The sequence below is a fragment of the Colius striatus genome, chromosome 4 (assembly GCF_028858725.1).
Source record: "Colius striatus isolate bColStr4 chromosome 4, bColStr4.1.hap1, whole genome shotgun sequence".
Taxonomy (NCBI): domain Eukaryota; kingdom Metazoa; phylum Chordata; class Aves; order Coliiformes; family Coliidae; genus Colius; species Colius striatus.
In genome coordinates, this window is record NC_084762.1 from 43,456,712 (window position 1) to 43,472,693 (window position 15,982).

Genomic DNA, 15,982 nt, shown 5'->3' on the forward strand with positions numbered 1-15,982 from the left:
TTAGATTTCTAACACTGTAAATAACATGCACATTGAGTCTTTTAGAATATTTAGAATATTCTCAGCCTCCACTTTTAGGGGAACAACAGTTTCAATTATTTCTTCAGTGGATTGATGTCTGATGTATTTGCATACATTTGACCAGTTTCCAAATGGCCATGCCACTGTCTGTCCATATGTCTGTAAGCTTAGTGCTTACATGAACTGTAACTACACAGTAGCTGATTGCTTTGGAACACAAGCAAAATTAGTTCACGTCTGCTGGCAAAAGACTGTACAAATACACACATCTAAAGACTGACTCCTCCAAAGGTCTAAAATACACGTGTGTTACTGACCCTGAAATTCAGTGAGCTTCCTACAAGAGCCAGGGTTATGTAAACACAGTTCTTAGGATGTAACCCCTTGACTTCTCCACCCCTAACATGTTTTAGGAATGACAGGTCCTTCCTATCAAGGAAGGAAGGACCTATCAAGGAAGGCCAGGATATCAAGCCATGTAACAAAGCAGCCATTCTCCTGACATGCATCCCACTGGCACCTACTATCCTCCAGATCAGTAAGAAAAGAGCATAGTTGCCTGCATAGACATGTACCCAATTCTCCCCGACTAAATGGGTTACACTGCTGTTGGCTGAATAGGGTAGCTAGGAAGACGATCAGCTAGTATTCCCATGAGTTATGAAACAGTGTTATTCTTGAATCTGACCTAAAATCAGTTCAAATCTGAAAAAAACTTGCAGACAGGTTGCAGGACTCTACTACTGCCAGTTTAGGGTTCAGGTTTTACTTTACTTTGGAAAAATGCAATGAGAGTATAAGAAAACAGTAAGAAATGTGAAAAAAAACCTGTTGATGAAAACAACTAAAAGTGCTGTACACAAGCAGCTTGCTGAGAGGAGTTTAGAATGGAGGAGAAAGAGGGTGGGGAGAGCTGGTGCTATAGCAAGAAGACAAAGGATCATAGGAAGAGACAAGTTGGAAACTGATCTTGGAGGACAACTGCCAAAAGGAAAAGCAGGTTTGGTGGCAGTGGTTATTCAGCCCCATTTCACAGAATCACAGAATCATAGAATCTTAAGAGCTGGAAGGGACCTTAAAAGATCATCTGGTCCAACCCCCTAAGATGTGTTCTGGGATCTCAATAGCTCATCACTGATTCAGAAGAAGAGTGTGAAATGGTTGCATGTGCCAATATCTAAGCAGATCCAGAGAGATGCAAATTTAAACTCAGTAGACCAGGAAATGGAGGAGTGAATAAATGCAAAGTCATTAATCTGAAAATCAGCTTACGAATTGCCAGGTGGGGACTAGTTGGGTGGGGAAGGGAGACTGTGTGGGCTGAGTAAAGGCTGGAAAGCCTGGCTGACACAAGGGCAAGTCTAACAGGGAGGCAGGGACTGGCCTAGCATACAACTAAAAGCTGGCACACTAGGAATTGTGCATTAGATTGGTACCTGTCACATATGTAATGGCATCAGGTAGCAAAAAATAGCACAGAAGATTTTGTTGGGTCTTTTTTATTTTATACACTATCTTCCATCTCAGGCCTCAAGCTGTATCAGTGATATGATTTTGCTTATTTTGTTTTCTGTTTCTTAACCTGTAATACAAGAGTAATGACATTTGTTTCCTTCCAAAATTACTTGGAGATCTAGGACAAAGGGTTGGGGGATATTGGTATCTACTACGAGAGTATCCTGACTGTACATATATATGGTTGCTGTAATTTGTTGAAACAGACAACATTCACATTTTTTTTTCTCTGCTTAACACCCCCCAAAAAACCCAGGTGAGTCAGTGACAAAAATACTCAGTTTCTGTTTGACCAGTCTTCTTTCCTTGCAGTATGTCAGTGAGATACAAACCTCTGATAACCAGGAAATCCAGAGCTAAGGTAAGTCAGTACAACATGAACTCTGCCTTGTTTGATCAGTGATTCAGTCTTCCCATAGCATACATATACATGACACATGATTCCTGAAGCAGAGCTGTAGCACAGATCTCTTAAAGGAAAACCTCTGTCCAGTTGAGGGCTTTTAAACAAGGAATCCTGTAAGTATGCTGCATTCAAACACTGAGACCTGGTTACCTGAAACAGCCTCTGATGCATTAATTTTTTTGTCCTCTTTCATAGTGAGCTTGAGCACCTGTAGAGTGATCAGATACATAGACTTTCACTTCCCAGCCATAAAAATCACGGAGCACCCTCAAGCAGTGTCAAAGTTGGTGATATCACCACCGACGGAGGTCTTAATCACAAAGTAAGGCATCAAGACTTGTCTCCTGATTTACATGCCTCTTCCTTTTGCCCACACAGCTGCCATCTTCATGCCACTGTTGCAATAGATTTGCTTGCAAATTAATGCCAAGAGCCTCTGTGAGCTCCAGGAGCAGCCTTAATGTTGCATCAGGATGTACTTCAGATGAGTATTTCCTAGTTTTCAGAGCATGGCTTGAACTTCCCACTGAATTTGTTGCCATCCTGGAATGACATGAGGAACCCAGAAAGCAAAGTTAGCTTTGTATTAACTGAGCTCTTTGTCAGGAAATGTAGGCATTGATTTATTCATGGTTGGCATACTGACTTGTTTACAATCCTTCTTCCAGGGCTTCACTAGGAGCAGCGGCAGCTGGACTTTGATGTTAAGATCTGCAGGTAGTCACCAGCTCAAGCTCTTTCCCAGGAAACTGGAAAAATTAAATAAAATGTGTATATGTATCTTAAGCTGTATATTTAGTCATGGGCTAATTTTGGTTAAGCACTATACAAAGAACAAAAAGATGGTCTAAAGAGTAAAGAGTATATAGTTTAACCATAAAGCACAAGACATGCGTGCAGACAGAATCCTGGGGGTGGACAAGAAAAGTCTGAGTCAGTATTACTTAAGAGGATAAGCAGTTGCCTTGGTGCACTAGCAGTCTAACCCTGATACATTCTTTGGTAGGCTTTACATGAAAAGAGAGTTTTGCGGACAAATCTGAAGGAGGATAGCAAGATGGCTGCACAGATATTTATGGGAAGCTCTTCCCACACACAAAGGGTAGCATGGGAGAAATGCAAAGCTAGTTAATGTATGAACATTGCAAGCTGGCATTGTTGTCTGATCAGACTTGCCTCTTCACAGCAAATGAGAGAAAATAGAGAATAATATGCTAGATAACAATATAATAAATAGGTCAGTTACTGGGGTAGCAGAGTTTCTGAGCCTGAGGTCCCTTTATCTGGAGCAGTTTTGACTGAAGAGATATCCCCAATCTAACTATACAATAACATACTACAAATACATCTAGATAGATTTTGGGGATCTTGCATCTGACTTGGTCACTTGTGTAGCTTTGCAAGGATTTACATAGTACTTTATGTAAAAACTATAGTATCTTGATGATTGCTGTGGGCTTTCATGAGATATATCATGTAGGTAGCAATACAGCTGTCTTTTATTTCGTGCAAAGTATCTTGCCAAGGAGTCTTACATTTGTGTCCTTCCATCCATAGCCTTGGCTGCCACTCTGTAGTGTGTCTTCCCATGAGACAAGAGTGTCCAAATGCAAGATTATTACTTAAGTTTTGTACTTAGTGCCTGTAAGGTTAGTCACACAGACTGTGAAAACTCCAGCACAAAATCTGCTAGAATGCTTTGGCAGGTGCTATGTTGCTTGCTCCTTAACACATCTTGTCTAATAAAACAAGTCTGTTATAAACATTTTCTTTCATAATTCAAATGGCAGTTCATCATGCTGTCTGAAAGAGTCAGCATCTGTCCCACACTTACAGGGTCTCTGTCTGCCTCACCTGTGACCAGTGGCAGGGAAGCTTACCATCAACTTGAACTGTGGATCAGGTCCTTAAAGAGTAGCTGGGGATTTCAAGACCTCCTGAGGCTGAGGAATTTAGAAATATCTGGTTACTTATTCACTAAGTGGGATTTTGCATCATGTATTGGCACAAAGCCAAATCATTATTTCTTTTGAAATTATTTTTTCCCTTCCATGTGTGTGTCACTGTGAGCCAAAGGTTTTGCCACAGAGTTTCTACCCACAGAAAAACAAACCTTTCCTGATGTCTGCTAGTCATGGTGCTGGGACCAAACCCACCAAAGGAACACAGTCTGCTGATCTATGGGTAACATCTGCCAAAATAAACTGCAATTCCCAAACAATTATAATTTGTCTAAATCAGGCTAAATCACGCTGGTAATTGTTATCTGCAATATTTAAATACCACATGGTCCTGCCTGCAGAGAAAGAAATAAGCATGCACATACAAAGATACAAAATTAATTTATATGGATTTAAGTATGATCTCCTGCAATCATTTTAGCTTGCTTTATTGCATACATTGTTCTTCTGCTCTTTTAAACAAATATAAAATCCTACTTTAGCAACCATTACATGTGGGACTAATTAAAGATAGTTAACACCATTAAAGAGCAGTAATTCAGGTGCATTCCAAATTATAAACCCAGTTGTCATAGATGCATCTCATTAAGTTTCAGTTCTCATTCTGAAGATGATAATAGCAACGATCAAGAGAGCTCTGCTTCCCTCAGACCACTGCAACCTATGGTTAGTCTGTGTTAACGCCTTTTGGTAAAAAGTTGGAAAAAGGAAACAAACCTCTTGATTCTTTCAGTAACATGAAGCATGTGACATTTTAAGCTGTGGCTACTGAATTCAGAAGCAAAATGGGCCTTGATGGTGGTGAAGGATGCAGAGAGGAGAGAAAACTTTCTAGACATAACTTTTGGTAATAGAGTGATCCAATATAATTGTGATCTTCAAGTAGTCTTCATTTTTCTGCTCTGGATCTATTGCTATTACACCCAGCATTGCCAGCTGTTTGCAATGTCAACTATTTCCCATGGGTTTCCTCTTAAACTACACTGGCAAAGAATCACATGGTTCATATAATTTAGCGATGGTGAATTTACTTGATTTACTCAGATTTGGGGATTATATTTCTGAGTAAAAGCAAGCATTGGCTAATCAGTATCCAGTAGGCCCTACTAGCTCCTCCAAACATTGAATAGGCATGCAACAGGGCACAGCTTGTTACGTACGATTGTAAGGAAAGCTATGTATGCACCTTAAGAAGACCACACATTTTCAGACACTATGACAAAGAGAATGAATGACTGTACAGATTTAGTCCTTGTCAAATCACAAAATAAGAGCAACTTCATGGTACTAAAAAGCAGCTTACAAGGCATGCTGTCAAAGGTTCAGTTAAAAACAGAGCTACTGAAATGGCATCCTGCAAGGCAAAAATACCTTATTTTACTTTTTTAAATAACTTTGTCAGTATTACCAAGACAAAAGTAAGACTGTGGAAGACTCAGATAAGACTCTCAGGTAGCATCAGTAATAGTCCTTTCCTTTACCAGGTGCTCTGGGCATTCACTTTACCCAACGCTTGACATCTTTCAGTTTACAGGGGAAAATCTATCAAAGCAGCTAAAATACAGCAGCCAGCACTGATCATTAAGGTACAGGAAAAAAAAAAAAAAGTGGATCGTGATGTACACCTTTGCATGTATGTCCAACTAAACCATTTATTTTTACAATATAAGCAAAAATACATAGGAGCAACGTGGTGAGCATCCCACATTTTTAATCCACAGGTTCCCAGTTGGGACAGTGCACAAGAGGTGCTCAGGGGTGCTGTGGCACAGTGCCACCACTTTCTCCGGGTGACCACGGCACACCTAAAGCCCCGAAACCTCTTTCCTCTGGAAACGGCCCCACGGAGAGGAAGGCCTTTGCAGAGATGTGGCCAGCGGGGACCGTTCCCTCTGAGTGACCCCACAACGCCCCGAACAGGGCAGAGCCTCAGCCCTGCTGCCCTCCCCGCCCCTCGGCGAGTGGCTGGAGAAGCCGAAGCCTCGAGACGGCGGGTGGCGCGGGGCACCACGGCCAGGTGAACGGGCCGGGCAGGCCGACCGTGCCCTGACGGTTATCGACCTCGCCGCCTGCGGCCTGGGTCGGGCCGGGCGGCTCCGGTCGTGAGTCAGAGCGAGAGGCTGGAGGCGCGGCCGTGTGTGCGAAGCAGCCAGCACAGCTCTGCCGGGCGGAGGCGGGGGTAGCGTGTCCGGCCCAGACCCCTCCTCCCGCCTTCCTCAGCCCGCCCGCTCCTCCCTCCCCTGCGTTACTCTCTCGGGGACGCGGTGAGCCGCCGCCGGGCCTGGACCGCGCGGGACCTGCCCCTTCCTGCCGCCTCCCTTCACCCCTCGGCCGCGGGTTAGATGTAGCCCAGCACCCCGCGGGGGCTGCAGCAAGATGGCGGGTAGGTAGCGTCCCCCTCCCCCTTCCCGCATACGCCGCCTCCCCGGTGAGGCGCCAGCCCTCCTCTTTCCCCCTCCTCTCCGCTCCGCTCTTCTCCCCCGCCCCGGCTTCGGAAGTGCTGCCCACCGCCGTCCGGCTCGGGGCGCGGGGGCTGCGGGGGGTCGGGGCGGGGGGGCGCAGCCTGCGGAGCCGCGGGTGGTGGCGGCGGGGGGCGGCCCCACGGGCGGGGCGGGCCGCGTCGGGTCACGCGTGACGGGGGGCGGCAGGGCAGGTCGCCGGGCGCCTTGGCACATGGTGTGTCTCCCGCAGATCTGTCGCTGCTCCAGGAGGACCTGCAGGAGGAGATCGACGGATGTGAGTGGGGCCGGCGGGCGGCGCGGGGCGGCTGTCGGGCGAGGAAGTGGCTTCAGCAGGGAGCGCGCACGGTGCATTGTGGGAGGTGGCGGGGGCAAGGAGGAGGAGGAGGCCATGCTCCGCGTTTGCCCGTGCTCATGACACGCACCCGGGCGCGCGCGGGGCAGGCCGGGCTTCGCCGGGCGTTCCTACGGGGAAGTGGCGGCGGCGCGCAGCGGGGTGCGTTGGCCGGCGGCGGGGGGAGCGGCCGGGAGGGGAGGCGCGGCGAAGGGGCTCCGCTAACGGCCGGTGGGGGCGGGAGGTGTGGCAGCCGCCCGCGGGGCGCCCGGGGACGCCGTCACCTCACGGCCTGCGCTCGGCGGGACGCCTCCGGCGAGGAGAGAAGGGAGCCGCCGGGCCGAGCCCCCGCCTCCGGCGTGGGGGTTGCTCGTGCCTCTTATATCTCTTCATTTCTTTTTTATTTTCATTTTTTTTTTGTCCTCCCCAAGCCTCCTCCCTCCGTCCCGCCCCCCTCAGGCCCCCTCTTCCTGATCCTGCTGGAGAGATGTGTGGAAAAGAGTTAATGTCAGGGTGCAAATGGCAGAATGTGGCTCTGGTGCAAATTTGCTAACTGAGGGGTATGAAGCCTGGCTGGGCAGACTGTAAAATATTACTCAGGTGAGAAGGCGTCTGTTGGTGATGTCAATACCGAGGGAGCGCTTTTTTTTTCTGAAGGCGGAGGAGGATGAATTTTGGGCGGAAAGTGGAAATGGAGGCTGCTGGTAACGCAGGCGTCTGCCTCGCAGCCTGCCGTGGGCATGCGGACCCTTGTTGCTGTCTGAAGGTATCTTGTCTGCTGTGCAGTCTGCACAGTGAGCTGCTCAGCAGGGTTGGGTTGCAGAAGGAAAAAAACCTCTCAATTTATAGCTTATGGTATTAGGGGAGGGCTATTTTAACTTTCCAGAATTTAACTTGTTACATCTTTTCCATTTTTTTATCCAATGTTTTGTTGAAAAGGCATTTATTGTGCGTCGCTTTGCACAAAGAGAGACTTTTTGCAAGGCTTTATTGTTTCCTTTAAGTTCTGATGGCTTGAAATTAAGGTTGATAGCATAGCTGTTCTAAAACTTTGTGTGGTTACAGGGAGACTTTTTCAGAAGTGACACACTTAAAAAAACCCTGTACATTCTTAATTTTAGACTTAGATTACGATTTTTCTTGACTGTAAGATGAGAGGTGAAGAAACACTTATGTGTAGTCATTGGAGAGATGATTCTGAACCTGTGGGTTCCTGGTAGTGGTTTGAACACTATGGTGTTGTCTTCAAAAATATATAGGAGTGGAGGTGTGACACAGCCCAGATGAGGATATCCTGAAGCAGGAACCATAGAAATTTGAAAATTGAAATGATAACAATTACAGAGATTTTGATGGCAGCAGATGAAAGCGAATATCTCAGTACTTGGATGTATTGTTTTAGGAGAAAAACCAGGAATGTGTACGAATCAATGTGTGCTGTCTGGACACACAATGTCTTTTATGGTTCTAAATTTTATCTGGTTTTCTTCTTGTGAGATGGGTTTGAGCTAAAGAAAAACAATACAGACCAAGGAGCCTGTACATATTTAGTCAAAAGCTCTGGGTTTTGTGCAGTGGTATTGCTTTGACATAACCATGTTCTACATCTATGTACATCAGGACTTGCACAATTTCTGAAAGCATTCCCAATTGATGCATTGTTTGGGATTACATTTCATGGTTGCATGTGTGAAACGAGCAATTAAAAAAAAAAGACAGCTGCAATTTTTGCCTGAACCCCACCCTACAGTACCTCTCTGTTGTAAATATTTCAAGTATTTACAGTTCTTTCAAGCAGTAGACACTGTTTAGAGGTGTGTTCCTGAATTATTAGAATACAATTGTGAGAAAACTGGAGGTGCTGGCAGGTTTTATGCATCTGTGATCTTGCCATTAAATGTGCTAAGCTATAGTTAAGGACAAACAAGGATAAAGATGTGTGGGCATACCTGTACTCTTGGTAAATGTAAAATAATACTAATTATAAGAAAAGCCTGAGACGAGATCAATTTTGTAGCTGTTTTGAAGAATTAATAATGTAGCTTTTAATAAATCTCCATGCTTTTAAATTGACCTAGTGTCAAGCAATAGCAAAGCATCTATATGGTACAGTGCAGAAAGCAAGAGTGTTTAAAACTTGATAAATGTGTACAGATCTGGATTGGATATCTGAAGCTTGATCTCTGATTAGGCATATGGTTTAGGGCGTTTTACTAGATTCAGGCATTCCTTTGTAGCTCATCAGTGAATTTAGGTTTGATTCTGAATCACAAAATTGTGGAGTTCTTTTTGATAGGATCTGCAGTGTGAGTAACTGTTTTCTAATACAATAAAAATACAAAAGAAAATGAAACAGTCGTTAAGGTGACTAACAGATGCCTTTTATTGGTCATGTTCTAAAACAGTAGGAGAAAGTTCAGCAATGCACAGTCCAGTTGCTGCTGAAAGTACTGAACCAAGCATCTGTGTATCAGTTTACATCTGCAGAGTTGAGAACAGCTGGTTTAGGATCTTTGTCTTTAATGTCTCTGGAATTAAGTAATTTTCTGGAAAGTTGGAGTTTAATCAACAACTTCTACAACTGTATGATTTGTACCTCCCCTCATTTATTGTGCCAACTCACCAGATGCTAATTAACCTGAGATATAAACCAGTAAATTATTATATCATTGGAGTACTGATTCACTAGTTACTTGTCAAAGAGTTTGCTTTTTACCAAAGAGGGCTCAATAAATATGTAGGTTATATGAAACATTCATGGATTTCAACACATAGTAGTAAATCTGCTTTTGGAGTAGTGGGGGACATTCAGAATATATGCTGTGAAAGGCATCTATTTTAAAATTGCTTTTTGCTTACTTGTTTAAGGGGTCAGAGATTAAACAGGAGCTTTTGTAAGAAAGGCTTTTAGAGAGTGGTTGATAAACCAGCTGGATTGACTTTTAAATAATTAATTTCAGCTTTGGTTTTCATTTCTATTTTGAAAGCTTCATATTTTTTGCTGTTGGTTGCTTGGTAACCACTGGAAAGCTCTGATCTTTATTTTTTTTTTTTTCAGGTGAGTGCATACTTTACACCTGATGGTACATTACACACACTGTGTTTTAAGTAGTTGCATAGCTTGACACATGGTATTTCAGTACTTTCATTTTAGCTAATATTTTGCTTCTGTAGAGGTAGCTCCTGAAATCAGGGGCTATGATAATAATGAAATAAATTCTGTTTCTCTCATATTCAGCCAGTGGCTTATCCTTGTTTTGCAGTTTAAAGCAAAAAAAAAACCCCAAAAAAAAGCCAAAAAACAAACCAAAAACCCAACCCCAAAACAATGAATGTATTCTGTCTGAAAATTCAGAAGGTAATTTTATTCCTGAGTATAAGTTTGTATTATGAAAGACAACTTTGTTATTGATTCTAACCTGCCAAATAAGTAATGTATCTTGTGTTTCATTTGTATGAAGGTGAACCTAAAGAGAATCCTTGCATGGTATCTGTTGAGGCAAAAAAACCCTTTACTGTAAGGGCAATAGTGTGAGAATTAAAAGTGGAAGCCTTCAGAGGACTCCCCATCCCATCGGGCTGCTGTAAGGTGGCAAAATTTAAGCTAACAGTTCTGTGTCAGCTGGATAGTTTCCCATAATGCTACTTATATTATTGGCTTCCTCAATCTTTTGTTTGAAATCTTGCACAGTATATGAAAGGAAGTCAGGGAAGAATTGGCTGTTGTTCAGATCTTTTGTGCATACAAAAACTCAAAATAGAATAATGCACTGTACAAGTCAAGTGTAGAACAGAAAAGAAAATAAGCAACAAAAATGATTGAAAAGCAAATGCATAGGGTTGGAGAATTATGTGTTGCTGATAAGTAAAATATTCTTTGTGATTCTTCCTAAATAGTTTGTGTTCCCTCTGCTTTCCTCCTCCTGGATGTTTCTGAAGATTGAACTGATTGGTACAGATAGATGTAATCAGACTACTGTAGTGTTGCCTTCTTTCAGTCTGTCCATTGATGTGTGCAGGATGTGTATTCTGAAAAACAGAGCCCTCTGTAATTACAGTTCAGATTGTGAAAGATAGCTTTATTAAACGTACTATTTTAATTCTGATTTAAATCAGGAAGGAAAATAAATTTTCATCTAGTAAGTGGTTTTAGTATTGTTTTGCATTTATGTTTTTTGAAAAAAGTTTATTATTGATAACAGTTCCATCTTTGGAAGAGCAGGGCAGGGAAAGCTGCCCCTAAAGGAACCCAGAAAATCAGGGCTTCTCTGTCTGCTTTAGAAGGTGTAGCATAAGAAAAGTTTATGTGGCATTTTCCTGGTTTCTATGGGATGCTGCAGTTCTTTCTGACAATAGGATGTTCTAATCCTGTCCAGTTGTGGTGGTTTAGCCAGGTGTCCACCAAGTCATAATATCACTCCCCCTCCTAAACTGGACAGGAGAGAGAGAGAAATATAATGAATGGTTTGTGAGTTGAGATAAAGACAGAGAGATCGCTCGGCAATTAGCATCAGAGGCAAAACAGACTCAACTTGGGGAGAAAAAGGTTTGATTTATTAAAGGCACAGTAAGAACAGGGAGATGAGAAATAAAACTGAATCGTAAAACACCTCCTCCCGCCCCCTCACTCTTCCCAGGACTCCCTTTCCTTCCCCCAGTGGCACAGGGGATGGGGCATAGGAGTTGCGGTCAGTTCATTACAGATAGACTTTGCTGCTGCTTCTTCTCAGGGGGAAGCCATCTCACACTTCCCACTGCTACAGTCCTTCCCCATGGGAGACAGTCACCCATTAACTTCTCCAGTATGGGTCCTTCCCATGGGCTACAGCTCCTCACAGACTTCTCCAGCATGGAGCCTCCCACAGGGGCAGCTTCTCACATCCTGCCCCAACGTGAGTCATCCACTGGGAAAACAGTCTTTCAGGTACCAACTGCTCCAGCCTGAGTCCCTCACAGGATCACAAGTCCTGACAGCAAACTTGCTCGGGTGTGGGCTGCTCTGTCCCCACAGACTCCCAGGTCCTGCCAAGGACTTGCTCCACTGTGGGCTTACCACAGAGTCACAGCCTCCTTCAGGCATCCACCCACTCTGGCATGGGCTCCTCCACAGGCTGTGAGTGGCCTCCATGGGCTGCAGCAGGGACAACCTGCTTCACCTTGGTCCTCACCACAGGTCATAGGGGAGTCTTTCTTTCAGGGCCTAAGCACCCTCCTCCCCCTCCTTCTGCATTTACTTTGGTGTCCGCAGAGATGTTTTCACATTCTCACTCCCTGTTGCTGTTGCAGTTTAGGAAATGCTCAGCAACTTCTTCCTCTTCTCAAATACATTATTCACAGAGGCGTTACATCCATCTCTAATTAGCCAGGTCTGGGTCAGCTGCAGGGTCCATCCTAGAATTGACTGGCACTGACTCTATCAGCTACAGGGGAAGCTTCTGACAGCTCATTGTTTAAAGAAGCCACCCCTGTAGCTCCCCCCACTATCAAAAAAACCTGGCTTAGGCAAAACCACTATACCAGTGCATAAGTTTGAACAAAATGTCAAAATAGTTTAAGGGTATTAATTCACAGCAACAGAACAGCTGCACTGAGAGTTGAGAGTGTTGGGTTTTGGGGTTTTTTTTTTTTACTGTTTTTAAGGTAAAAATAAAGCAGCAAATAGTACAATAAATATGCATTATTCTGCAATACAGTTTCTGTAAAAGCTAAATACGTCAATGTGGAAAAGTGACATTCTATATGAGTGATGATGCAAACTATTGGAGCATTTTTATCTGATAAACAAGTCATCTTAGTTTTTTTTCTTGTCCTTGTTGCCGTAGTGCCTGAAGTGTTCCCAAATATTTGAACGGAAGAAAGGCCACCTTTTCCTTCCTCCATAGGCTGCAGGAGGAATAGCATGATTAGTCTGTAGGGATACTTGCTTGTATATATGTTTTATTAGAGGAAACTCTTATTTTAACTAACATTGAAATGAATACCCATGACTATTCTTTTTCTAAGAGTGAATCCACTGCATTTTCTACCGCTCAGTCTTCTTCCATAGTCCAGTTTTATACTGTATACTGAGTGCAGACAGGAAATGTGTGTGGAGAGTTGTGGAAGGAAGAAAAGTGTAAAGAATTACAGAATTAATGGAAACATGCAGGCTTATCCCACCAAGAGTTTTGAATGCTGTCAAACATGAGTGTTGTCTGGGATTAAGTGGATTATGAGAAGTACGATTAGGAAGTTGAAAGTGAGTTACCTTTCAGAGTTATGTTTTATAGGTCACAGATGTACTAGCCATAGCATTTCTCTGCAGCATTTAGCCCAAGTGAATGTATTTCAATTACTGTGATTAAGCCAGTTGAAGTAACTGCACAGTGGAGCAGCATTTAATTCACTGTGCAACACTTGATTCAACTGGAGCAGTTGGGTTAGTAGCTGATATGTCATAACTCATGGTGTCACATTAGTGTTGCAAAGCTAGAACAAGCCTTTGGAGTGTTTGAGCTTCAGGTGCTTGCTTCATAATGATCTCATCTCAGTTTGTCAAAGGTTAAGGCATGTGTAGTTTAAGCTTGGTGTTTTTCTATGTACCAGATGCCCAGCTAGAGGGCAGAACTTGAGCATGGCCCCCAATGCAGTAAATGCATTTGTCCTGTGATGGTAGGAGCAGGGAGCACATCTTGGTGGAAGTAGGATTCTCTTCATAATGCTACAAAATTCTCAGTCATGGAGTCAAATCAAAACTCCCACGAACAGTAGGGCTCTGCAGACAGAGGGTGGATACCTTTCTTTGACTGTAAGGAGCTTGTAAAGGACAAAAAAAACCCCAAAAATCCTTAGAGAAGCTTGCTGTTTGCACTGGCTTACTTTTGCTTCACTCCAGCCTCATTCCACTCTTCTTAATTGTATGCAATTGTTTGGAAGACATAAGAGAAAAGAGGGAATTAAACAGTGGGGAGTATAGTCTGATGGGCCTGAGGTGCACCCAACAGGAAATCGGTAGACAAAAATGTAAACTGTTGACTGTCTTAACAGTTACCTTGGATGTCCTTCTCTTTGTTTCTAAGACTGGCTTTTGTTGCAGGTGGAACTGCTAACCAGTAGAAGGTACTTTCGACTGTTGTGCAAATAGGAGATAGAGCTATTCCTTTGTTTCAGAGAAAATCAGGATTTTCTGTGCTGCTTGTGTTTGTAGCTGTACCTATGCCTCTTGCATGAAGAATTTTGTATCACCCTTTGTTTCCTCTAATGCTTGATAACAGTATCTTTTTTAGAAGGCCTTTGTTGAATGAAAAATAGTCTGTTACCTTTAGTCTAGTGGGTCTTGTAAATATGCTGTGCCATATATGCATTATTTCTGTGTGTAAAGAGCTGCTGATTTTGATTCCGTCATTCTTTTTTTCATCTGCTAAACTTTCTCCCCTGCCCCAAGCCTGTACCAAAGCTTTATTTTAAAAGATTTGCTCTATCTGCTCTTCAAGCTGTTAGCAAGCACTGATATGAAAGTGCTACATAGGGACTAATGCAGTGAGCCTTGCTGTTAGCACAGAGCTTTGTCTCGGAGCTGCTTTGCATTTTCCCCTCTTGTCTTCTTCCTTGCTTTTTACCTTTGTCCTCCATTTCCCCTACCTCCAAACCCAATCCCGCCAAAATCTGTGCATCAGGTATGGTGACTTCATCCTGTTTGTAAGAAGCTGAAAGCAAATAGAGCTCTATGTTTGAAGGGGAAATTGAGGGGAGACACAAAGAAAAGGAAATGTGGTTCTTATTTCTACCAATATGGTGGACAAACTGTAATCCAACCCTTAAGATTCTGTTATTATCACTTGCCGGTAGATACCTGTTATACTTTTGTTCTCCTGTTTTGTAATTTTGCTGAGTCGAGTCACATATTGTTCAAACTTTCTCTGAGAATATTTGCAATATCAGGTTAAACTTCCAGCATATATCATTTGCACTTTCAGTCTCAGACTACATCAGGAGAAGAGAGACAATATATTTTAAGTGGCTTGTGGAAAAATCAGCTGCCACTTTCTGATGGTGGGATCTATGATCACCAGTGAGTGACACCTACGATCTAGTGGGCAAGATGGTGGAACTCGGCATTACAAACACATTTTGTAATATTTGTGTAACTGTCATTGTGGTAGCTCTTGGTTAACGTTACTGAAACAGTGTGCAATGAATCTGTGGTAGCAAGTGAAGCTGAAATAGTGTGACCGCTGCTTTGGTCTGACATGCCACTGCGGAACCGGAGAAGCTGGAATATAACACATGATGAAAGAGTGAGAGTAATGAGTTCCTAACCATGGGCAAATCTAGATGTTTAGCTTCCATGTTTGTGCTGAGATGGATTTTTCTTTGCAGAACATCTGTGTGCAAAACAATACTTTTTACAGAAAGTGAGATGGAAAGGAAGGTATTTACAAGTATTGAAAGGCTGAGAATGCTACTTGTGCACTTCAGAAATCTGAATGTAAGGTGAATTTATTCTCTCATAGCATAGAGGATGGTGACTTAAAACAAAACTTGTGGCTATTATTTTGTGATTATGATGTGAAACGTTTTGGTTTGTAGGACTACTATTTTTACCTTGCTATTAAGCAGAAAAATTACTTGCTTGAACAGCAGAACAGACTCAAGTTCTTTCTGCATGTAAGTGCTGCATTAACCTGAACATAATATGGTAACAATATGTTGACTGTAGCAAATAGCCTGCATTAGAGTTGAGTGAGTTCATTTTATGAGATCAACCTGTAGCAACTGCTGTAGACACTTCTTAATAGATCTTGAGAATGCTTTAGGAATGCAGAAGGTGAAATGATGGAATTACAGTATTTGTTGAAAGTCGTGAAGTCTTTCTCAGCTTTGAGGAGTGAAAATTGCTCATTTTTAGAATACCTATTGTCTTGTTACTGAGTTTCCTTGCTAAAATGAGGAAGAATATGTTTCTGCCATGGAGCCTGAAGCAGACACAGGGTAACAAAAAAGAATACATGTAGACCTTGCTGCTGAGTAGTCTGTGGCAAAGAGGTCCTGCATTACTAAATAAAACAATACCAGTATTTTTTTTTTTTCAAACATGATCTTGTGCACCTGACATAGTATGATCACGGTCTTTGTGAAAGATACTATAGAGATATGTAGTAGAAAAATCAGCTTGCTTGAAAATTGGCCTATGGATTATATTTTAGCTGGGACCAGTTTTTACATGGGACTTATGTTTTATTGTTGTATGCTCAAGCAAGCTTGTCAGTGGTTCACTAAGCACCTCTAAATATGGTCTGTCTCAGCA

At 42.9% G+C, this 15,982-nt stretch overlaps 1 protein-coding gene across 11 annotated transcripts in view; it reads left to right on the top strand.

Moving 5' to 3' along the window:
* The first annotated feature begins 6,083 nt into the window (after window positions 1–6,083).
* PPP4R1 (protein phosphatase 4 regulatory subunit 1) overlaps window positions 6,084–15,982 on the top strand; it is a 69,065-nt gene continuing 59,166 nt past the window's right edge. For 4 of the 11 annotated variants that reach the window (XM_061995077.1, XM_061995087.1, XM_061995086.1 and 1 more), the window contains exon 1: window positions 6,751–6,858. In XM_061995077.1, coding sequence (XP_061851061.1) covers window positions 6,777–6,858 — 82 coding nt within the window. In that variant the 5' untranslated portion in view covers window positions 6,751–6,776. Of the gene's footprint in view, window positions 6,287–6,594; window positions 6,640–6,750; window positions 6,859–7,127; window positions 7,297–15,982 lie in introns of those variants that run through there. The other 7 variants (XM_061995078.1, XM_061995081.1, XM_061995085.1 and 4 more) reach the window with 6 other exon arrangements.